Source organism: Camelina sativa, chromosome 12 (assembly GCF_000633955.1).
Source record: "Camelina sativa cultivar DH55 chromosome 12, Cs, whole genome shotgun sequence".
Classification (NCBI taxonomy): domain Eukaryota; kingdom Viridiplantae; phylum Streptophyta; class Magnoliopsida; order Brassicales; family Brassicaceae; genus Camelina; species Camelina sativa.
The window spans coordinates 8,886,670-8,910,218 of NC_025696.1; the positions used below are offsets into that span (position 1 = coordinate 8,886,670).

The 23,549-nt window shown below is 34.2% G+C and overlaps 8 protein-coding genes across 8 annotated transcripts; 3 read left to right on the top strand and 5 right to left on the bottom strand.

Moving 5' to 3' along the window:
• On the top strand, positions 1,032-2,000 carry LOC109127914 (uncharacterized mitochondrial protein AtMg00810-like). Its single transcript, XM_019233509.1, has 2 exons — positions 1,032-1,043; positions 1,098-2,000. The coding sequence occupies exons 1-2, from the start codon at positions 1,032-1,034 to the stop codon at positions 1,998-2,000; spliced, it is 915 nt and encodes a 304-aa protein (XP_019089054.1).
• Positions 5,243-6,156, bottom strand: LOC104730983 (adenylate isopentenyltransferase 4). Its single transcript, XM_019233959.1, is given in 2 exon segments — positions 5,243-5,427; positions 5,430-6,156. Coding segments are annotated over 2 exon segments (912 nt in total).
• Positions 8,983-10,069, top strand: LOC104730984. Its single transcript, XM_010450235.2, has 3 exons — positions 8,983-9,164; positions 9,245-9,460; positions 9,581-10,069. Exons 1-3 carry the CDS (start codon positions 9,068-9,070, stop codon positions 9,856-9,858), a joined length of 591 nt encoding a protein of 196 aa, XP_010448537.1. The 5' UTR covers positions 8,983-9,067; the 3' UTR covers positions 9,859-10,069.
• LOC109127915 lies at positions 10,135-10,572 on the bottom strand (the record flags this gene model as incomplete). The annotated part of the gene is made up of 1 exon (XM_019233510.1): positions 10,135-10,572. A coding segment is annotated over one exon (258 nt), but the record flags the coding sequence as incomplete, so codon positions are not given.
• Positions 11,260-12,339, bottom strand: LOC104730985. Its single transcript, XM_019233434.1, has 3 exons — positions 12,235-12,339; positions 11,853-12,101; positions 11,260-11,729 (listed from the first exon to the last, which is right to left on the bottom strand). The coding sequence occupies exons 1-3, from the start codon at positions 12,263-12,265 to the stop codon at positions 11,440-11,442; spliced, it is 570 nt and encodes a 189-aa protein (XP_019088979.1). The 5' UTR covers positions 12,266-12,339; the 3' UTR covers positions 11,260-11,439.
• LOC104730986 lies at positions 12,733-13,382 on the top strand. The gene is made up of 3 exons (XM_010450237.2): positions 12,733-12,823; positions 12,909-13,124; positions 13,221-13,382. The coding sequence occupies exons 1-3, from the start codon at positions 12,766-12,768 to the stop codon at positions 13,343-13,345; spliced, it is 399 nt and encodes a 132-aa protein (XP_010448539.1). The 5' UTR covers positions 12,733-12,765; the 3' UTR covers positions 13,346-13,382.
• Positions 15,851-16,775, bottom strand: LOC104730987. Its single transcript, XM_010450238.1, has 2 exons — positions 16,536-16,775; positions 15,851-16,404 (listed from the first exon to the last, which is right to left on the bottom strand). Exons 1-2 carry the CDS (start codon positions 16,719-16,721, stop codon positions 16,027-16,029), a joined length of 564 nt encoding a protein of 187 aa, XP_010448540.1. The 5' UTR covers positions 16,722-16,775; the 3' UTR covers positions 15,851-16,026.
• LOC104730989 (protein S-acyltransferase 8) lies at positions 19,240-22,188 on the bottom strand. Its single transcript, XM_010450239.2, has 5 exons — positions 21,788-22,188; positions 21,090-21,275; positions 20,497-20,796; positions 20,082-20,315; positions 19,240-19,955 (listed from the first exon to the last, which is right to left on the bottom strand). Exons 1-5 carry the CDS (start codon positions 21,824-21,826, stop codon positions 19,494-19,496), a joined length of 1,221 nt encoding a protein of 406 aa, XP_010448541.1. The 5' UTR covers positions 21,827-22,188; the 3' UTR covers positions 19,240-19,493.

Genomic DNA, 23,549 nt, shown 5'->3' on the forward strand with positions numbered 1-23,549 from the left:
AGAAGATGAACAGTCAAAATAGAACAAAGACACACGAAAATAACAGATCTAAAAGGTGAAAAACGAACTGAAACAAAATGAACTGAAAGAAGACACAATTTGAAGCAAACAAAGGGAAACAAACTGAAACAAAGGGATAGATAAAACCTGATTTGGAGCGTTTAGCTCTGATACCAGATGATATAGGAACCCAGATGAGGGAACCCAAGTGGATAAATGGAAATAGGCAAATGGTTGATAACACTGTTCTGCCTATTTAGTGGATGATAGATGGAGTGCAGTGAAGAGATGGTGAATAGACAAATGGTTGAAAACACTGTTCTGTCTATTCGGTAGCAGTGGAAGATGAAAGGATAGATGGGTGGATTGAGGGACGCCACACAGATCTGTGAAAGGATCTATGATAAGTCAAATCTCAGTCTTCAAGGATTCACACACAAGAAGAAGGAGAAAAGGGTGGTTGCTTCTATCTCAGAAGAAAACCTAAGAAAACTCTCATTTTATTTCATTAAAACTTGAAAGGTTACAATGCTGAGAAGGGACCTTATATAATGGTCCAGCAGCGGGGGACCTTCTAGGGTCGAAATTTATTACAAATAAAAGGACTAAACTTGCAAAAACAACAGACTCGATTTTAGGACTTAAATAAATAAAAAGACTCATAAAGACCCAACGGTCGATTCCTGCAAAACAAGAAAGAACCAACATTTATTATTTGAATTCAAACACTTACCTTGATAATAGCTCTCATGCACGCTCCAGCCCTTCATTGATTGCTTCGGAAATGATGAAAAGAACGGGTTCTTTAATTCCTTGTAGAACTGGCAAAAATGATGCTTGTGGAGTCTTCTCTTTGGAATCTTCTAGTTCAATGAGAGTAATCAGACTTGCAATGGACTTGTTGAATTGTTCCCTTAAGGTCCTTGCTCCCAGCCTTGTCATAGGTTTGTGTATCATTGTTGGCAGAACGGGTTCTTCAGGAATTGGTAGAACGGGTTCTTCAGGAAATGATAGAACGGGTTCTTCGGGAAATGGCAGAACGGGTTCTTCCGGAAGTTTACTATTGATGTCCTCATCACTCTACCTTTGATATTAAGGATTTGGGTAAACTCAAATACTTCCTTGGGATAGAAATTTCTCGCTCTCCGGAGGGATTGTTTCTCTCTCAAAGGAAGTATACTCTTGACCTTTTACATGAGACAGGTAAGATAGGTGCCAAGCCAGTGTCCACACCACTTGAAGAAGGCTACCAGGTCAAGCGAAAGGGGGAGAAGCCAACACCTGGTGCTCCGGTTCCCAAGTCGCACCAACCATACGAAGATGTGGGACGCTATCGAAGACTGGTGGGCAAGCTAATCTATCTCACGATCACGAGGCCAGACATTTGCTATGCGGTGAACCAAGTTAGTCAACACATGAAAGCTCCAACGAACTTTGACTGGCAAACACTTGAGCGGATTCTATGTTATCTCAAGGGTAGTCCAGGGCAAGGTATTTGGATGGGAAAGAACAACAACACGGAACTCGTCGGCTACTATGATGCAGACTACGCTAGTGATACAATAGATAGGAGATCTACGACAGGGTATTGTACGTTTGTTGGAGGGAACTTAGTAACCTGGAAGTCGAAGAAACAGAAAGTTGTGTCCCAATCAAGTGCCGAGTCGGAATATAGGGCTATGAAGAAGCTAACCAACGAGCTAACATGGCTCAAAGGCCTTCTTAAGGATCTTGGAGTGGAGTCTGATCAACCAATCACCATGCATTGTGACAATAAGGCGGCGATACACATAGCAACCAACTCGGTCTTCCACGAAAGGACTAAGCATATTGAGGTCGATTGTCATAAGGTACGAGAAAAGATTGAAGAAGGTGTTGTCTTGCCGTGTTATACACCGAGCAAAGACCAATTGGCGGACATCTTCACCAAAGCCACGAGCTCTCAGATTTACGAATACATCTCCAGCAAGCTTGGACTAGTTGATCCAACTCATCCGTGAGGAACTCCTCTAACCCGTGGAGATCATACTCTTTTCCTTAACATAGTTTTGTCCCATGTGGTTTTCTATGTTGAGGTTTTTAATGAGGTGATCTTATTCGGGTTCCAAGCTTAGCCGTCTCCCTTGGCTAAGCTTGAGGGGAAGTATTGACCATGATCACATTGCCCATATCTCTATGTGGACGTCCATGAGAAGGTTCGAAATTTTTTTATAGCCGTTAGAGAAGAAGAGGAAATAAAGTCTTGGGCGGTGCATTTAAGGAAACAGTTAGAGGACGAGTTCAATCTTGGGAAGAACTAATTCTCCTTCCTTATTCCCTATGTGATTTATTGTGAAGGGTGTAGCCCTAGTTCTCTCGGTATTTATATCCTTTGTAAACCTTTGTAAGAATAACTTAAGGGATTTTAGTTCTATTCTCATTCTCTTTGCCGTTCTCTCTTCTTCTCTTCTCTTCCGCTTAAATCCCAACAGTGTTGTGTGTCCCTCAGCATAAAGCTTTGACTTTTGTGGCTGTAGTTTAGATACTAGTTCAACGTATGATCTGAAACTGTGTAAAGATTAAAAAGATCATTATAAGGAAATATATATATATATATATATATATATATCATAAAATTCGAAATTCTAATATAGTTTATTTATTTTAAATCAAAAGTATGTTCCTGGGGTAGTGACTAGTAAAAATTTTAAAAATAAAAATGGAAATATTCAAAACCTACCATAAAAAGTTTATATAAAAATAAAATAGAGAAAATAAAATCTAATTTTATTTAAAATCTTTTTTTTAAACCTTTGTAAACTTCTAAATGTAAAACAAAACTATTAAAAGTTTTAAAATATTAAAAACCAATTATAAGAAAATTATAAAATTTAAACAGGTTTAAAATTTAAAAAGATCATTATAAGGAAATTATATATATAAATATATATTATAAAATTCGAAATTATAATATAGTTTATTTATTTTAATTTTAAGTTGCTAATTTTACAAGACAAATGATTACTTTTCATATAAGATGAAAAATGATTGTGAAAATATACAATTAATTACTGTTTCCAAAAAATGTAAATACTCACCTTTACATAAAGAAAAAGATGGTTGAAGTAAAAAAAAAATAGATCATTTCATTTTTTTTTTCACCAATCAAATAATTTATTAAAAGACTACTATTGTAATATATAAGATAGGAGTATGTAATATTAATATATGCGTTTTTTAACTAAAATGTTAAAGTGAAGACACATATACAGTAATAGGTTATTTAATGTGTTCATGAAGATAATTTGTTAGTAGTAGTAAAGACTAAAGAGCATATTTTAATAGTAAAACAAATTTGTGTGTACAAAGACATTTTTAGTGGTAATGTATATAGTAGATTTTTAAATGGATATACATTAGTGTACTACAGAAAAAAAAAATAACTATTTTCTATAACTAAAAGCAGTTTATTTCTTTACTTTTTTACATTGTTTTTACTTATGAAAAGAATTAAATATATATTATTTGTTAAATTTAATTTTATTTTAATAACTTTGAACTGATCTACAACTATTTTCTTTAACTAAAAGTGTATCTATTTACCTTTTTTTTTCAACCAAACAATAAATTAAAAAAAAATCTTCGGTTAGTTGTCCAAGCTGGAGGGAAGGGGTTTATAAAAGAAACTTCAGAGATAAAAGAACATGAAGCACAAGCAAGACAATCTGCCTTCGTATTTGACGCACAGAGGATCCAAGAGATATAGAATATTGGGAAGGACTCCAGCGAGTTAAGCTCATCGAGCAGGTTGGAGAAGGACGGTCAATCTTCAGGGACTGCACAATAGTGAGTAACTCAGCACAATCAGTCTCGAAATGTTGACAAGTGAATCTTGCAACACGTATCCGCTCCATGACCGACAACAACGCTTCTAACTCTGAATGTAGGGGGAGGAGCTCCGTCTTAGACACTTTGCCCCCAACAACAAGGTTTGCTCCTCACCAACGCAACACCACCAGCCCAATCCTGAATGCACATTGGTTGCTTTCCAAGAACCATTAATCTGATAACCAGGTGAAGAAACTTGGACATCCGAAGACGGAGATGGAACTGGCATGACCGCCGTAGAAGAGTGCGCCTCTTCTCAGGCTAACTTATCGCCCAAAGCCTGAGCAATTATATCATTCGCCTCGATCTCTAAATCTTGAAAAACTTTTTTATTTATGGCCTTCCAGATTACCCATAAATTTTATGGTAATTGAAGAAGTTGATCAGGATCACCCTGTTGAGAGGCACCCCTCCAGAAAACAAAATCCAAATTCGAGTACATTGACTCATATGGAAAACCCTCTGACGAGACCAGAGTCGGAGATAAATCCCAAACTTCACATGAGCAAGGACATTCAAGGAAAACATGATTAATAGTCTCAACCGCATAGTCGCACCATTTACACCAAATATAACATTGGACAACTCCGTGTATCAATTTATTTTTATAAATAGTTTTTACTTATTAATTTTATTTTAAAAAATCTAAACCCGCACCTCGGGCGGGTCCTAATCTAGTTAATATATAACTGATATGACGAGAAATTGAACATATTATTTCATGGAGATACAAATTTTAAAGACATGTCCAGCGATAGTTTCTTTTAGGGATTACATTAAAGTAATAGTAAAGGAAGATAAAAATTGAGAAACGTTTTTCCTTATAGAACCGTAAGAATCGATTCTCTAAACATATGACAGTTTATGATAAGTTAATTTTCTTTTTCCAGATTTATTATTTAAATATATAATAATGTAAAAAGAAAATGCTTAAAATATATTATTTTGAGCAATGATGAACTTTGCTGGCGATGTAGATGGTCTAATTAAGCGGAATGCGAGTTTAATGTGTTCAATTTTTTTTAAAAATAAATTCTATAAACGAAATCTATTATATTTATTATTTTATGTATAAACATCGATTCTTTAAGTCTGAAATCGTATATAAATTAGATTAATGGCCAAATGACACAGATTAGTTAAAAATTATTTTGAAATAGTTGAACTTAAATAAAGTTATAACGGTAATATGATATTATTTTCACAATTTCGCGAGGACATGATCCTACTTAAAACCACAAAAACAATTCAATATGATTAAAAATACAATATATTAATATATATAGAGCTGATAGCTAGTTCTAGCTAGGAGAAGTTTTATTTGAATTTATTAGATAATAATAATAATTGTAATAACTAGATTAATATCATAATTCTAATCGATCGGCTGATCCAAAAAGATGTTGACAATGTTCACACACGGTTCCAACACTTCCTTGTTCCATATCTTTCTCTGCATCTCAGCTGCATCTTCACCTTCTTTGGCTGCCCTAATTGCCTCTCGAAACGATGCTGTAGCATCCACCTTCTTTATGTCCCACCCGGCATTTCTCAACTTGTAATCTTCCTGATTTGATCCTTTGTGAGCTGAAACGTGTTTTCTTTGATCGATCTCACCGCCTTCTCATAAGCTTCCTTTCTCACAGGATCCCATTTCATTATCTCATTGTCCCCAAACTTGTACATTTTGAGATAGTCACCAAACTCTTGCACTCCTATAGCCTTCCATATCCCCAATGGCTCTTTTGGGGCCTTGCTAGCGCGAAGGAACTCAGCGATCTCCTCGAACATACCTGACTTCATCATGACATCCAAACGTAAGGAAAGATACTCGAATAGCACAGGCTGATCCACATCTATCCAAATGAAACAACAATCATATCTCAAATTGGAGCAGATTGAGCCCTTGTGATCAGAAAACGGATAGTTTTCAGGGTCATGAGATCAGTTTGCAAGGAGAGCGTAGATATAGGAGTTGGATCCACCGGCAAGTATTGGGAGCTTTTTACGTAGAGTAATCTCAGAGATGGCTTTAGCAGCCATAACGCGAAACTCTGCAGCTGTGACTTCTTCAGCCTCCGGGTGTAGTTTACCGAGAAGGTGATGTGGCACTCCACGTAGTTCCGCAATGGTTGATTGATTCGTGGTGATCTTCAAGCCATCATAGAACTGCATCTTGTCAGAGTTGATGATCTCGGCGTTGGAATGTAAAGCCAGATCAACCGGGAGTGATGACTTGCCGGAACCGGTGGCACCCATGATCAAAACCATATTGTCTTTACACTTCATTTTGTAAATTGAGATTGATATAAACACGAATAGACAAACAATGTTGCTAATATCACGTTTTGGTTACGCCATAGACACATATATATATAGCGTATGAATGTGTTTATGAATGAATATAAAGTACATAAATAATTTTAGTTCTATCTCTATAGTTTTAAATTGTTAGGGATTCTTTATTATTAATTGTTCATTCATTATTTTGTAAATTAATGACTTAATTAGCATTTTTGAAGATATTTTATCTAGATAAAAATGAAACTCTTTTATATTACTAATAAATAAACACATATCTATATATATAAAGTTAACTTTGCTCACTTCTCCTTCCTCCACATCAGCATCCACCTAATCAATTTTCTTTTATTTTTTTTGCATAAAAAAAATATTTTTAATATTCATTAATTGCATATTTATTAATTATAATTATAACAGTAAAAAATAAACAAAAAAGGAATTAATTAAAATTAATTAAATTTTAGAATAGTATAAACAATAATATATTTTTTAGTAAATTACAAAATTAATAACTATCTAAAAAATGAATTAAGTAAATTCAATGAAAATTTTAAAATAGTAAAAATAATACTATAAATTTGTTTTAGTAATAATATTGTTACTAAAATTATAACCAAAAAATGATTATATTCCAAAATTTAGAATGGGTTAATGGGTTTTAGAATGTAAGTAAAAATTTTAATGCATGGTGGAATAAAAAAAAAACAAGTTATGTAATTGTATTTATAAAAATCTAAACATGAAAATAAAATTGAAGTGAAACATTAGTTTCTAAGAAACACATACCATAAAGATTTATTATTAAATTTTACTTATAAGAAAGAAAATATTAATTACTTAACTTAAAAGTTTTGATCTAAAACAAAGGGGCATACTTTTTTTTGAGAAAACTATGAAAAAGAATTTTGAAGAAATAATCTATCTAAAAAACAAAATCAATGGTCAGGAAATATAGAAAAAAGAATATGCAAACCGTTACAAAAAGTGGCATGTGATCTGTGTAGCATATCTCATAAGGTGGAGATACAATTTTATAACATGATATAAAATATATGTAACAAATATAACCCAAAACATTGGAATTTTGTTCAAAACAAAAAAAAAACCTAAAATATTGGCAAAAACAACATATTTAAAGTATACTATATCTTTTTTTAGAAGACGAAGATGGGGTTACATCACAATATTAACATCTGCAAATAACATATGAGATTTTAGAAATATATGTAGCTTGGATTAATGAATAGATATTCATTGTGGGGTTTAAATGTTTCATCATTTAAGCATTTTTTACTTAGTCTGAAATTATATTATGACAGATGATGCATTTGGACAACCTCATTGTAGCGACATAGCAGTCAAACTATTCATGAAACTTTGTCTATTCACATTTAATGTTGGATATCAATATGTTTAAATGGTCTCTATAATTAGGTTAACGATCGACATTGACGTTAGAATTTTTAAAATTATGTTTTCATGGGATATGAATATGGAATGAACTCTTTTAAAGATAAAATGTCAAAAGATTGTCGACAATATTATTGCGACACCAAACAAAATATGTTATATATAGATTAGTAAAATAAGTACGGCATTTATATAGATTTATCTTTTAATCTTTAAATTATATTCATATTCAATGATTCTTTTTTTTCGTCAAAAGGTCATTTTATTCATTTAATCAATGTTTGGATGATACATAGTAGCAATGATTCTTACTGATAAAAAATTTAACTAAAATCCCACGTAAAATCGCAAATAGATATAACAAAGAAATATTATCTTAAAAATTATATATGTTGTATATCATTGAGTAAAGTAAGTTATATATTTATACTCAAAAGTTGGAATTATTATATTTGAGCTCAACAATTTCTGTTGATAAGAAATATTTTAAATTAAAATCCCGCGCGTGCGCGGGTGCAAATTCTAGTATAAATATAAATTATAGAGATTTGATCTGATAATATCTTTTCACACATGTCCCAAAAAAAATAATAACTCAATGATATTAAAAGACATGCATGCAAAGGGGTCACTCAGTCAAAAGTAGATACGTTGATACAAAAAAAGTTAATATCTGAATCTATGTTTACATTATTATATATTTTATAATTAATCATAATTTTTAGGGTGTACTCTATGGCCCTGATTGGTAACGACTGTTACTTGTGACTATAGATGCTTTGACTGTAACGACTTTGTTGTAGAGACTTTTGCTTTAGAAACTTTAACTGTTAAAATTTTAATGGCTGTTATGTTTTCATAAATATAAATTATGCTAAGAATAAATTTATGTAGTAACATAATAAATTTTATTTAAAAAATAAAAATTTTAAAATTAAAAGACAAGAACTCATAAAAAATGAATAGATAAATATTTTCAACAAATTAAAAAATATAAAGATATGACATAATTGATTATGTGTTATAATTGTTTTTGATGCAAAAATAATTATGAAAAATGGATCTCAAAATAACAGAAATAAAAAATTTATTTTTAATGAATTATAATATATTTATGATAAATTATACATAGATTGAAAATGAATGTTTTAATCGTCATGGATAATAAGAAAGAAAAAAATAACAACAGTTGTATTATTATTTATTTTTTTACAGCAAAAAAAGTCTCATATTTGTGACTTAAAAAATTTGTACGTACAAAATAAAAAAGTGGGCAGTTAAACTTTTAAGACTTTTAAAATTAATAAAACAGTAAAAGCATGATTGGTAAAATTTTGGCTTTTAAGACTTTAAATTAATTTTAAAGTCTTAAAAATATCTCCCAATCAGAGCCTATATCTATAGAAAAAGAAAAAAAAAATTGACGCAGGCAGAGCACAATTGTAGTAACCCTAAATTCTCTCATCCGTAGCTTTCGGACGAAACCATGTGTGATCGTGATCATCCGCAGCCATCCGACGAAACGATATTCGATTGCGACGAAGCCACGTATAAGAGCCTCTATCCGCTGATTTTTTACAAGGGTAAGATCGATCTCTAGCTATATGCATCTGATTGGTTCTAATTTATTCGTAATTTGTATAATCGTTGTCTGTTTGCGTAGATGGTAAGACGTGTGTGTTTTGGGATGTGGAGGATTACCCAATCCCAGATGGTCCCGATCCTGCTTCGATTTACCAAAGTATGAAAGAGGCTGTAAAGAAGCATGGTTGTGATGCGGAGGTGACGATTCATGCTTATGCTGATAATAATACGGTTTCCGATGACTTGACACGTCAATTTTTGGATGCTGGATTCGAATTCGAAGTCTTTACCGAAGGTAAGAATTCCATTATTTCTCAATTAGTTAGGCTCTTTATCTGTTACATATATAATATATGTATGTATCTGTAAATCTAAAGATCTACGTTGTTGATATGCATATTTACCTGCTTTGCAGAGTGTAAATATGCGAGACATTGCGCCATGTTTTGTGACGTTATGTTGTGGACACTGGAAAACCCGACACCATCAAATGTGATTGTGCTCGCAAACATAATCGAAGACGACTTCGGTTATGGTATCGGATTTTTGTCTACCGTCTGGTCATATGGTGTTCTCTTATCCCAACCTAAGCGAAAATGGTTTTTGCCTATTGGAAGCGCACCCTCGTTTTTGACAAGCATATTTGATGGAGGAGAGGAGATATTAGCGGAAGCTCACAAGACAATATTATAAGCGGAAGCTAAGCTAGCGGATACTCTGCCTGATTCCGAGTAGTAACTTTTTGTATATCTATCTATCTCAATAGGGATGTAGGATGTTCTATGTTATTGTCTTGGTGCTTAATATATATATATATAGTTAGAGATGTCAAGCTTTTGGATGTGACGAGGGTTGAAAACGTTTTTATTATTGTCTTTCTATAATACCGATGTGGGTTTGGACATCTTTACTGTTGTTGTACTTGTGCTCTGGTAATGATAGGCGTTGAGTAAACAATACAGACAAAAATAAGGAGTAAGCAAGAAAGCAAGCATCATTCATATATGGATACAAAAAGCATAAATAGATGGTGATGAACAAAGGTTATACATACTAATGATAAGTAGCAAATAAAAAAGGGATTTGTCAAATAAATACAGACAGGCCGATGATACAAGTTAAGCTTTGTCTTCAGGGGTACGGGCAGTTCTAAGGCGAGCGAGAAGATGTGAGAATCCCGTAAGGTTTTGGTGGCTCTGCGAGGGTAATTGCCAAGGCAGATGCAGTTTCAGGGTTAATGAGAGACTCAAAGTTTGTTGCGACAACGTACAAACCTTTGTTTTCTAAAGCTTGACAAAATCTGCAGAATCTGGGGTCTTGTTCAATCTTGTCATAATTTTCTGACAGTATCAGAAAATTTGTATTATGTGGAGCCTTCAAGTTGAATGACCAGAAAGTAATATCCCTTNCTTTACCGAAGGTAAGAATTCCATTATTTCTCAATTAGTTAGGCTCTTTATCTGTTACATATATAATATATGTATGTATCTGTAAATCTAAAGATCTACGTTGTTGATATGCATATTTACCTGCTTTGCAGAGTGTAAATATGCGAGACATTGCGCCATGTTTTGTGACGTTATGTTGTGGACACTGGAAAACCCGACACCATCAAATGTGATTGTGCTCGCAAACATAATCGAAGACGACTTCGGTTATGGTATCGGATTTTTGTCTACCGTCTGGTCATATGGTGTTCTCTTATCCCAACCTAAGCGAAAATGGTTTTTGCCTATTGGAAGCGCACCCTCGTTTTTGACAAGCATATTTGATGGAGGAGAGGAGATATTAGCGGAAGCTCACAAGACAATATTATAAGCGGAAGCTAAGCTAGCGGATACTCTGCCTGATTCCGAGTAGTAACTTTTTGTATATCTATCTATCTCAATAGGGATGTAGGATGTTCTATGTTATTGTCTTGGTGCTTAATATATATATATATAGTTAGAGATGTCAAGCTTTTGGATGTGACGAGGGTTGAAAACGTTTTTATTATTGTCTTTCTATAATACCGATGTGGGTTTGGACATCTTTACTGTTGTTGTACTTGTGCTCTGGTAATGATAGGCGTTGAGTAAACAATACAGACAAAAATAAGGAGTAAGCAAGAAAGCAAGCATCATTCATATATGGATACAAAAAGCATAAATAGATGGTGATGAACAAAGGTTATACATACTAATGATAAGTAGCAAATAAAAAAGGGATTTGTCAAATAAATACAGACAGGCCGATGATACAAGTTAAGCTTTGTCTTCAGGGGTACGGGCAGTTCTAAGGCGAGCGAGAAGATGTGAGAATCCCGTAAGGTTTTGGTGGCTCTGCGAGGGTAATTGCCAAGGCAGATGCAGTTTCAGGGTTAATGAGAGACTCAAAGTTTGTTGCGACAACGTACAAACCTTTGTTTTCTAAAGCTTGACAAAATCTGCAGAATCTGGGGTCTTGTTCAATCTTGTCATAATTTTCTGACAGTATCAGAAAATTTGTATTATGTGGAGCCTTCAAGTTGAATGACCAGAAAGTAATATCCCTTATAATCCTGCGCAATCCGGCATGTGCATCCCCTGCCAAAAAAAAAAAAAAGTATCAATAGAGATTACTTTACTTACAGATGAATAGAATCATCATCGAGAGAGGGTTTTATTATATGAGTTAAGAGGACAATTATTAGGGAATTGATTGATCACCTTTGTAGAGAATGACTTGAAATCCGGCTTCCCAAAGTTTGTCGAACATTCCTTGCAACCATGTATTCTCAGCAGCACCGAAAATCCAGACGGACACGACCCCCCCCCTCCTTATAATACCATTCTTGCTAAGAGCTGATTTGATTTGGTCGTGGATAAAAAAAGGATCGAAACTTTCAGGGACTGAGTAACTATCAATCTCCCATACGACTAGTGTTTGACGCACTCTAGGTCTACGAGGTCCAGGTCCTAACAAAAGAAGAATTAAACAACAATTTACGAACAAAAATCAAAGGATCGCTATGAATCAAAAATTATATCTAATCCAAATCGATCATAGACAAAATATACTACCAAAAAACTATATATGAAATTATCTTACCGACGATGGTCACAGGGGGCAATTTTGACATGGTTTCGGATCGATGGCTGATGACTGTTTGTGAATTTAGGGTTACAACCAGAGAGATGTCAAGTTTTTTGGGCGGTTATATTTTGGGCTCAATGGTCTTTAGCCAAACTGACCCATTTATATATTTTTATCATTCTATAACGGTTTACAACCATTAGTGGGTTTTTCTGAATTCTTTTTTGGTTTGGTAAACCAAAACAAACCTAGGAAGCTATTAAGAACGTGTTGGTATGGTTTTCTTGAGCTGCGGTTCAGAACCATGCTTATCATTTGTTATACTCCTGTTTGATGTGTTCATTTTTCCTTCTTGCATGTGGTAGCATAGTACTACGTTCTACTTTCTGTTGATTTTCGAATTTTAGATTTTGTGTCATGGCCTACTAGTGCCAGGCCCAGCCCAATAAGATCCTATATATATCAAGATAGACGCAAACACACAATTTTAGTAACTCCAGTAATTCACAAAAGTCTCTCTCTCATCCGCAGCCCTCCGACGAAACTATGTCCAATCTCGACGAAGCCACTTATAAGAACCTTTATCCGCTGAGGTTTTACAAGGGTAATAAGATCTCTAAGCTATATATATGTGCCTAACTGAAATCTAATTTATTCGTAATTAGTATAATCGTTGTCTGTTTGCGTAGATGGTAAGACGCGTGTGTTTTGGGATGTGGAGGATTACCCAATCCCAGATGGTCTCGATCCTGCTTCGATTTACCAAAGAATGAAAGAAGCTGTAAAGAAGCATGGTTGTGATGCGGAGGTGACGATTCATGCTTATGCTGAAAATAATACATTCTCGGATGAACTGCGTCGTCAATTTTGTGATGCTGGATTCAAAGTCGAAGTCTTTACCGAAGGTCAATTTCTTTTAATTAAATACTATTTTTTTTTTTTCTGTAGATGTAAGATCTTTGTTGTTGTTGAAATACTTACCGTACGTTACTTTTTAGCAGGGGATAAATATGTGAGACATTGCGCCATGTATGCTGACGTTATGATTTGGACACTGGAAAACCCTAAACCATCAAATCTGGTTGTGCTCGCAAACATAATGGAAGACGACTTCGGTTATATATAGAACATCCTAAACCATCAAATCTGGTTCTATGTTATTGTCTTGGTGCTGATATATATATTATTGTCTAGCTATATATAGAACATCCTACATCGTTCATATAGGAGTAAACCGAGTAAACGATAAAGACAAAGATAAAGGAGTAAGCAAGCATCATTCATATATGGGATACAAAAGCGTTCATATAGATAGTGACACATATAGATGATCCAAGTTAAGATTTGTCTACTAATTTGGTCGTGCACCAACTCTAAAAGTGGGTCGATATTTTTCGATATCTTCAGGGGTAGGGGTAGGGGCAGTTCTAGGGCAAGCGTGAATTTTTGGGAATCCGCAAGCTTCAAAAGTCCTCTCGTCGTAAGTTGCGTGAGCTATCTTAAGAGTCTCGTTGTCACTTGCGTATTCATAGTAAGCTATGGGGGAATAACCTCGTCGTGGGTGCTCTTCCAAGGTTTCATTGTCCCAGAATGACTGAATGTGCTGTGTGTAAACGCGGACACCTTTGTTTGTCATAGCTCGACGAAAGCGGCAGAATCTGGGGTCTTGATCCATGCCCAGGTCATCTGAGACCATCACCAAATCTTCTGGAGCATACAAGCGGAATGACCAGAAAACAAGGTCCGACATAACCCTGTTAAGGGTGGTACGGTTATCCCCTGCAAATAGTACACCCATAGATATATTACCTTAGTTACAGCAGATTATAGAAAGATTCATCATCGAGATGGAGAAAGAGGGAGAGTGTTTATTATATATATACACACACATATACATATAATATGAGTCAAGAGAAGAAGGAATTGATGATCACCTTTGAAGAGATGGACTATAATTCCGGCTTCCCAAAGTTCGTCTTCCATTTCATTCAACCATCTATTCTCAGCAGCACCGAATATCCAGATGGGCAACATCCCCTGTTTGAAGGGATCCTTAAAAAGCTGATTTGATTTGCCACAGATCGAGACCTTCAGGGAATGAGTAATCATCATCAATTACCCATACGAGTAATGTGTCATGCACTGCACCTGATCATCAGGTTTTTAACAAAAGAAGAATTAAACAACAAATTTTACGAACAAAAATCAACATCTTCAAGAATATCAAAAATTAGACCTAATAATCCAATTCGATCATAGACAAAAAAATATACTTCCAAAAACACTATATATATGAAAGATGGATAGATATAGAGATCCAAAATCATATATATCATTAAACAATTATTTTGGAGAAATCATCTTACCGCGGATGCCGAAAGGGTAGCTGCTGGACATGGTTTCCGCCGTACGAAATTCTCAAGAAAACCAAAATCAGACACGCTAGCTTTTCGTTGAAACGCTCGGCTTTATAGGGGCGCGCGGTGGCTGATGAGGGGACTTTGTGAATTAAGTAGGGTTTACAGCCAAAAGTTTTTGGGCGGTTAAATTTTCGGCTCATATGGTCCTTTAACCAAAACTGACCCATTATAATTTTTTTTTTTTTAATCATTAATAATCTGTACCGTGTTAATAGGTTTTCTGAATTTATATGTATTGTAATTTGTACACCAAAGTTAGATCATTAAAAGTTAATGAGTTACGTCTAATTAACATGACCTTTCCCAAAATAAATATTAACTCTCTTAAATTATAATTTAAAAGTCTAACCCAATAGATATATTAGCCCAATAAAACTCATTATTTTCTTATATTTTTCTTTCATCCGGAGAATGGTTGAATACCACTATGCTTTTATTGAATACTAGGTGTTTACAGTATAGTTTGGTAAAGCCAGAATTTGTAGTCGTCAGTTGGATCAGAACGAGTTTCTACATCCAAACGCGAACTTCCTACCAAAATGTTGAAGTTTAATTGTCGCTTGATCTTGCAAGCATCTGAGAGGGGCGGATAAACTTCACAACAGCGATCCAAACTCAACTCAATAGCTCTTAAACATCGGCAAAATCAAAAGCCAAAGCTGAAGAATATATGTTTGATGTTTCTGTAGGAAGGTATTAAACTTTAATTTGTATGCGCTTAATTTGGTGGAGCAGGGGCTGCCCAGCCTGCCCTGGCTTTAGAGGAGGGACATAGTTACGGGCGGCTGGTCTGTAAGTCGAGGTTAACTTTGCTTTTTTACAAAGATACCCAATACCTAACCGTTTATGTAATATTGAAGGTCAATAATGAATATAGAGATCTGACTATGCTAACGTATAGGCCATAATATGCGGCAAAATAAAAATGTCGAGTACATGTAAAACTAAATCGCTACTAAAAAGAATGTCCACAGTTAGCCACAAGATCAACTAATAAAGTTTCTCAGACTAGGGCCATATTATGCCATTGCCCATTGGTTCCAATTTTTTTTTTAATGCTATATATACTATAGACAGAGATGTGACGGCGGGAAGGCACACTATACTCAGGTTGACCAAAGTTACCAAACATACTATTGGTAATTAATTAAGTACAGTTTCTTGTTCTAGACCCGGAGTCGTTTTTTGCTCTAAGATTCAAATCGATGTAAGATATTTTTGTAAGAGATGCAAAACTTGACCACATATTTTCACAAACTGAATTACTAATTTATCATAACACAGTTTGTATGTATATATGTGTATGCATGTTAATTAATTAATTTCCACTTGTATTGTGAACAAAATAAAAAGCAAAAAAAATGACACCAGCTCGGTTTAACATCCATCAGACGCGAAGGCGAATGTTCTCATCGTCGTCGTCAACGGCATCGGCGGCTCCAGCTGCAAGATCGATGAGTTTCTCCATCTGCACATTCATTTCCTTGAGTGTGGTTGAAGCCTTGTCACTGTTTTTCCCAACCAATTCATTCACGAGCCTCATGTGGTCGCTTGAAGCCCTGACGTCGTAGTCAGCTGTGTCCGGGGATGTCTTGAGCTTCACATTTGCGCTCTTGAGAGCAGCCGCGACGGCCACGTAGGCCTTGTGGCATTCCGTAAACGCAACCTTCACCGTTGGGTCTTTCTTCGCATTCTCGTCCACGAAAATGGCTGTCTTCTCTGCGTGGGAAATGGCCAAGTTAAGCACAGCCTCCGCCAATGGAACCTGTCGGAGAGATAATTTTTAAGCATTTTTATTAGCGGAAACTTGTAATGATCATTCCCATTTAAGATTGAGATGTCACAAGATCCAAAAATAAATAAAGTTTACAATAAAATGAAAAAACATAGAAGTACCAGGCCAATGGGAGCAGCTGTAGGAGGATTACTAGTCAAAGTTTTAACACAGTAAGCTTGGTCATGGGAACGATCGCAGATAGCGTCAATGTATTTCATGTGAGGGGAGGCTGAAGCTGGAGACAAGAATAGTTGCAAAGTAATTGCCGCCGCAGCGAAGGTGGACAGAACGGAGGACGTTGCCATTTTTCTAAGCGTCGGAAAGATGTCTTAGCTAAACTCAAGTTTCCGGTTGTTATTCAGTTTTATGATGTTTGGCTTTATTTATATGTACACTCAGGGTGTCATATAATTAGGGCTGGATAACTTTAGGATGTGCTATGTTATAATTGGTATCAAGTAAAGTTAAATTTACTAAAATTTTGCTTATATTTGCTAAATTTGGAAAGCCTATGTTAATAGTTGGTGGTTGTACAATTTTAGTCAAAGACAACGTCCATTGTTTATCATCTTTCTTTGTTTAGAAACTGGGATACGTAGTATTGAGGAATATAGAAGAGCCTAAAAAGAAGAAGATAAATTTGGCTAAATATTATCGCCATTAATTGGGTGGGATTGTCTTTTTGAATTTCATTCGCTCTTTATTCGTGTTTTAGATTAAAATAAACCGTAGAAATATAGTTATTTTGGTCATATTACAAAATGCTACAAAATTATTGTTTGATTTGATAGTTGGTGCTAATTGCATGTACAAGACAACAAGACGATGTTAACTTGGATTTTGGCTTGAGTTTTAAAAGATAGATGGTTGTGCATTTTCTTCAAAAAAATTGCAATAATGTTGTTCATCATTTAGCAAAGTCTGGTTGTAATTCAAATATTTTATACTCATAGTGTTTTTTACTTCCACTTTCAAACCAATTGTATAACGATTATCTTCATTCGTTAATGTAACTCATTTTCGCTAGAAATAAGATGATTGTGCATTTAATGTTTTTACTTTTATTAATTAAACATTGCCAATAGTACATGTAGAGAGATGTTGTAATGTATGATAAATCACACCAATTAAAAATTCTTAATTCTGAATATTGTATATCATGTATTATTATTTTAACTCCAACCTATCTATATTTCTACATATACATTCATCAACATAATAATTTTTACTATATATATACATACGCATTTATCAATATGACTTATTAACATATAATTTGTATTTATCCCATCAAAACTTATTTACATGATAATTGAATATTATCATTATACTTAACATTTTTCATAATCCCTTTGTTTATTCAAGTTAATGAATATTCTCATTATCATGTATTATATTTTCAACTATCAACCTATCTATATTTCTACATACATTTATCAACATAATAATTTGTACTATATACTTATACGTTTATCAACATAATTTATCAAAAAATTTTATTTAAACATTTGAAATATTTGAATATTTTGGTTGAATATTATGTTTAAACCTCTTCAATTCAATTTTACAATCATTTGAAATGTATGGTTCGACTTCCACCCGTAAGAGAGTGTATATTGTTACTTTTTCATTAATAACAGTTGAATTTGTGGATCTCTTCTGGGATATCAATACATCACCGCTACATTATCCTTTTGATAAATAGTGGTGAATATTGAAAGTGCTTTAAGACAAGTGCATGAAAATAATCCAAATACTCATATATATACCGCTTGTCATAGAATAAAATTATATGTGGAGATGTTGTTAAGAATTTGAGTGAATGTTAGAATTCAACTTCGACTACAAGGTTTCATAATGAAATATGCATAAGAGAGGTTTGACTTTTTTTCAAACGACATTTTAAACCTATCAATAGAAACTCATTTTATTGTGTCGGCAATCATTGGCAATTTGGCTCCAGACTCTAGAAATATTTTTCTAGTTACAAGTGATTTTGATTTTGCATATTATTTGGAAAAATTCTATAATCATGGCTATACAATCCTTTTAGCATGCATGGTTGCATTCCAAGTTTCAAACGTTACGCAAACAATACACACAATTCATGGGTATGAGAAAGAATGCAAGACTTTGGTGGTGGTTTGCTTAAGTAATTGAAATTCATTAAGCACTGAAGTAAGTGGTTGTTTTTGGAGGTGTGATTTTTAAATCTATATACAATTGTAAATTATGGAAATCAAAACATATGAATTTTGAAATAACATGTTTTATCATTGGATTTGAATCTTTTTATTTTACACTTTCAAATTCATTCAAATCCACTTAAAACATAATATGGATTTTGAAATCCAAAAACAAATCATGAAATGAATAACATGAGATTTTCACAAAAATTTGTAAATTATATAACCAATAACACATAATTTTGATAAGTATTTTAAAATCAATTATTGAATAACACATGATTTTTGTTTATATTTCTAAATTCATTAAAATCATATAACCAATAAACCCAATTAGAGGCGAAGGAAGTGGTATGAAGACCTGAATATTTCTATAATTTTTTATGTATTTTCTAGTTTTCATGAAATTTCCCTATTTCTATGTCCTGTTCAATTAATTTCATGTAATTTCTTTCTTATATAGTTATTTTTGGTTGGTTGACCAAAAAAAAAAAAATAGTTATTTTGGTCATATTACAAAAAGCTACAAAATTATTGTTTGATTTGATAGTTCCTTTTATCCCATTTCTAATTGCATGTACGAGAATGCTAATTGCATTTACGAGAAGATGATAACATGGATTTTAGCTAGAGCATGACAATTTTAAAAGGTAGGATATTATAGGGGACGCAAATACAGAACGTAATATTCACATAATATCAAGAAAATAGCACAATACACATTAAGAAAACGAAAAGAAGACAGAGCTACTACTCTTGGTATTGTATATACTCAAGATTACATGAACTGATTCGCAAATCCCCAATACCAAATCACATCTACCAACTTCTGTCCTAATAGAGACCCCCTCCCCTAAGTCTTTGAAACAATCAAAACAAAGTAAGATAAACTCATCCTCTTCCTTCCTTCGCTGTTGTGAAGCTTCGGCTTTCCCTCACATCTGATGTTGATATATCCCAGCTCCCACTTCTTCTTCCCCAGCTTCCATGCCTTGTTTCTGTCCTTATCGAGCCTGCTCTCTCATGGTCTATGTCCAAAGTGTGATGAGGCTGATCGTTGGTGGCCTCTTCTGCATTACAACGCTGTGAGAGATTCATCAGATCGTCCCCAATGTCTAGATCGTCTTCTACTTTCTGTCGTCGGGTCCCATTTTCCTCATCTGCTTCAGCTGATTCCCTGGTTGTGTTAGGCAGAGTTACAACTCTTGGAGGTTCTTCTTCTATGAAGGCTCTAAAGTTGTTCCTCGAGGGCTTCACCTTCGAGCAAAATACCTCCAAGAAATTGTTTGCACAGCCACGGTTATAGACAATGCTTCTGCTGCTTGATCTGTACTTGAAACTCTCATAGGTTGTCTGCAAAACTTGCACGGTATCGCCATAAGTTGATTCACAACATGCATATGATACTATTATCAGAAGAAAAAGTCCAATGATTCTAACTAGAAAACAAAATTCTGAAACAATAGGGGACCAACTAACCATGTTTGTACTTATGAGGTACAAGTGAAACGCTGTGAGTCCTCCAACAAACCACAGGGCAATAAAGCAATATATCATCAGAGCAACTGACCATGGTGAAGCCTTCATTGCCCTCCACACAGTTCCGTGTTGATTATCCATCAGAATCTTGATGTAGAAAGCCGACATCGAGAACACATAGATGCAAAGAAGTGTTGACGAAGAAACAAACATAAAGAAATACCTATAGTTTCTCTGCCAATGGACACAAATTTCTAAGTCAGAGTCTACCCACGTAACAAAACAAGATTGCCCAATCAGCAGAACAAACAGATCTTGGCCTTTTTCAGATAGGAGAAAAGAAACCTCGGCCATAAATTTTGTTTTTATGAAGTTTATCCTTTTTAAAAGTCAATATGCTTTTGAATGAGCGTACCTGTCCAATACATTGGCCCACCCAGGGGCAATGATGATCAAAGCGCTCAACACAGTTGTTGCAGATGGAACAATGAGAGCAACGAGGAGGCCTGTAAAGCATGCATGTATCACAGTATTTCACTCTAACAGAAACACCATTAACCATGACTTCTTTGGTCCTAGGAATTTGAACACTTGGTGTTTGTCTTCCATCAGCTGATATAGTTGTCTCATAGCGTAGTTCTTCCTCTGGTGGGTGCAAATTTCGTGGAACTATACCAGGATCTCGTGCAGATGTGAAGGAGAGGAGGATCAATACCTATCAAAACCAACTAGGCGATTCAGCAAAGGAAAAAAAAAAGTAAAAAGTCTGAATGCCACGCAACATATTAAGCTACATGATTTGCCGGGTAGTCAAGTCATTTATCAGGTTATATATATTTGTAACTAAGCAGGGTCCATAGCAGCGAATTAAACTCTGATGCTTTGTAAACATAACATCTAACCACCAAAAAACAGCTGACAAATGTTGATGATAAACCAATTAAACAGAAAGAAACAAATGTAAATAAATAGGAGTATGAGATGGGCATCGAAGAAGACTAGACTTACATAAATAGTGAATAGAATTGCTACCACCAAGATAGCATATCCTGCATTGTAGGAAGAAAACTCATGGCGAAGATGTCTTGCCACAAATACACAGAACAAAGCAACTGGAACTATGATCAGTAGCAAGGTAGCAGGCAGTGACCTAGCATCTGGTCCAAATATCAATCTCCCACCAAGGATGAATTTCTACAAAAAGGAGAAAGGAGAGAGCAAATCAAGATAATATAGACCATTCATTTAATGGTCTTACCTAGTTTAAAACATGTACAGAGTCAAGGCATTCAAAACCAAAGGATTGATTAATAAGATAATGCTAAAATCAAAATGCAGTGTATACAAATTCAACAAGAATCTCAGCCCCCTTTAAACCATCAAACCAACATACACAGCTTATGAATCCCATAAACCACTAATTATGTAATGTAAGGTCATTCAAAAATGGTTGTGATTTGTGAACCCACCAAGCCCTTACAGCTTTTCGCATCTGCAACATTAGTTTACACGTACCAAAGCGAACCAATCAGTGATATTTCGTAATCCTCAAAAAACAAAAACAAAAAACCTAATTTCCAATTAAAATTGCTCAAAACAAAAGAGAGCAAAATAAACCAAAACCTACCAAAAAACAAAATTCAGAGAACCTAATATCATAATCCGAGACTCAATCGCTCAATGATAAAAGAAAGAAAAAGACTTACATTGCTTCCTTTCCAGGCTTCGAATACCCGTTTTGTCATGGAGAGAAGAAGAAGAAAAAAAAAAAGCAAAACAGAATCAGAAACTCCTAATTCGAGGAGGATTAAGCTGTATAAATGTCTCTCTCTCTCTCTCTCTCCCGCCGTGTTCTATTTCATTTCAAAAGTCTTGCAGAGCCAAATCGCCCTCCGGCGGAAAGAAGAGGGTTTTTAATCCCGATTTGAGGAAAGCCCTAATAGTTAACCAGAGAGATCGCTAGCAAAACCCTAAAAAAAGGATTGGATTTATTATAAAAGGCTCGCGAGCGACTTTCTGGTCTGACCCTCCTCCTCCTCCTCTCTCTATGGGATGATGGGGAGAAAGAACGAAAACGATTTGTTTTTTTCTTCTTCTTCTTCTCTTTACGTTTTTTTTTTTTTGTGCTCTCCCTTTCTATTGGTTTTAATGACGTCATCATCATGTTTATCTTCTAATAAAACCACAAAAATTAAAATTATCAAAATTTTCTGCGCGTTTTGTGTCAGATTCATTCCTCGTGCAAATTAACTATACAAATTTCTCTAAATTTAATCTTTTATTTTATTTTTTGTTTGGATTTAAGAGAACTACATACAATACTTTTATTTATTGACATTTTATGAAAAAAGTAAAATAAATACCATTTATCTGTAATTGACTCTCAACTACCATTGATTTGATTGGAGATAGATTAGTCTGACTAATTGTAATTGAATTGTTTGAACCATTTGGTAATTGTTCCTTCTTAATGAGACAAATGATTTTTTAGATGTTTGTATATAACTTATCCTTTTTATTTTAAAAAGAAAAATTTCTTATGTGAAATCTACTATAGTTTAGATTTGAAATTGTAAAATGTTTGATGTACAATTCGTAATGACATTTGTTTATTCTAGGAGGTAAATGGTTTTTTAGAAATGAGGGTATTCTTAGGCAGTGAGTGGTGACATGAAAATGCGGAATTGAGAAGCCAAAAACATTAAATACGCATATTGTTACCAATCACCAAAAAGTAGAAGGAAACTGCGGTTTTAGAAAAAAAAGAGACACGTAAGTTTTGCGGTTTTTTATGCTGTATAATACAAGTAGACCGCAGTTCAGATAACAACCCTCCATTATGCAGTGGTTTTGTGCAAATACGCCTATGTCCACTGTATAATTTTTTTTTTAAATTTTGTGCAAATACGGTTTATCTGAACTGTATAATTTAGATAACAACCCTTCACAAATGCGGTTTTGTGCAAATACGCATTACTAAATTTTGTCCCGGAATAACCGCGGATTTAGTAGTACGGGACAAAAATTTTGCTAGTGCGGTACGGTTCAACTGCGGTACGGTTCAACTGCGGTACGTGCGGGACAAATGTATTTGCGGGACAAGTGCGGTTATTCCAAAATAAGTGGTACAAAATAATGTTTGATTGGTGAAATATAATTTGCGGTACGGACTTTTAATATTAAGTATTATTAACTAGTATAATTCTATAGGTTTATTTTTTTATATTAGTTAATAAATATCTTTATACATATACAAACCAAATGTTATATAATAGTGTTTAAAAAATGTTACATGTTAGTGAGAGAGTGAGAAGTATTGGGACTAGAGAGGAAAGTAAAAAAAAAATATATGTGTTTTATTTTTTATTTTTGCTTTTCTATATTTGTATTAGATATAAATTATTTAAATATTGAAAAGGAAGTAAAAAGCTAGATTATTTTCTGTGGTTTCAAAAACCGCTGGGTAAA

What these genes read in the sequence shown, in the direction of transcription:
- LOC104730984 (XM_010450235.2), top strand. Translation starts at nt 9,068, where the DNA reads ATGTGTGATCGTGATCATCCGCAGCCATCCGACGAAACGATATTCGAT. An exon ending in TCCGCTGATTTTTTACAAGG is followed by an intron (nt 9,165 to 9,244) that starts GTAAGATCGATC and finishes CTGTTTGCGTAG; the next exon opens with ATGGTAAGACGTGTGTGTTT. An exon ending in ATTCGAAGTCTTTACCGAAG is followed by an intron (nt 9,461 to 9,580) that starts GTAAGAATTCCA and finishes CCTGCTTTGCAG; the next exon opens with AGTGTAAATATGCGAGACAT.
- LOC104730985 (XM_019233434.1), bottom strand. Translation starts at nt 12,265, where the DNA reads ATGTCAAAATTGCCCCCTGTGACCATCGTCG. An exon ending in GCCCCCTGTGACCATCGTCG is followed by an intron (nt 12,102 to 12,234) that starts GTAAGATAATTT and finishes TTCTTTTGTTAG; the next exon opens with GACCTGGACCTCGTAGACCT. An exon ending in TCAAGTCATTCTCTACAAAG is followed by an intron (nt 11,730 to 11,852) that starts GTGATCAATCAA and finishes TTTTTTTGGCAG; the next exon opens with GGGATGCACATGCCGGATTG.
- LOC104730986 (XM_010450237.2), top strand. Translation starts at nt 12,766, where the DNA reads ATGTCCAATCTCGACGAAGCCACTTATAAGAACCTTTATCCGCTGAGG. An exon ending in TCCGCTGAGGTTTTACAAGG is followed by an intron (nt 12,824 to 12,908) that starts GTAATAAGATCT and finishes CTGTTTGCGTAG; the next exon opens with ATGGTAAGACGCGTGTGTTT. An exon ending in AGTCGAAGTCTTTACCGAAG is followed by an intron (nt 13,125 to 13,220) that starts GTCAATTTCTTT and finishes ACTTTTTAGCAG; the next exon opens with GGGATAAATATGTGAGACAT.
- LOC104730987 (XM_010450238.1), bottom strand. Translation starts at nt 16,721, where the DNA reads ATGGCAACGTCCTCCGTTCTGTCCACCTTCGCTGCGGCGGCAATTACT. An exon ending in CAGCTGCTCCCATTGGCCTG is followed by an intron (nt 16,405 to 16,535) that starts GTACTTCTATGT and finishes TCTCTCCGACAG; the next exon opens with GTTCCATTGGCGGAGGCTGT.
- LOC104730989 (XM_010450239.2), bottom strand. Translation starts at nt 21,826, where the DNA reads ATGACAAAACGGGTATTCGAAGCCTGGAAAGGAAGCAAT. An exon ending in AAGCCTGGAAAGGAAGCAAT is followed by an intron (nt 21,276 to 21,787) that starts GTAAGTCTTTTT and finishes TCCTTTTTGTAG; the next exon opens with AAATTCATCCTTGGTGGGAG. An exon ending in TGGGCCAATGTATTGGACAG is followed by an intron (nt 20,316 to 20,496) that starts GTACGCTCATTC and finishes GTCCATTGGCAG; the next exon opens with AGAAACTATAGGTATTTCTT.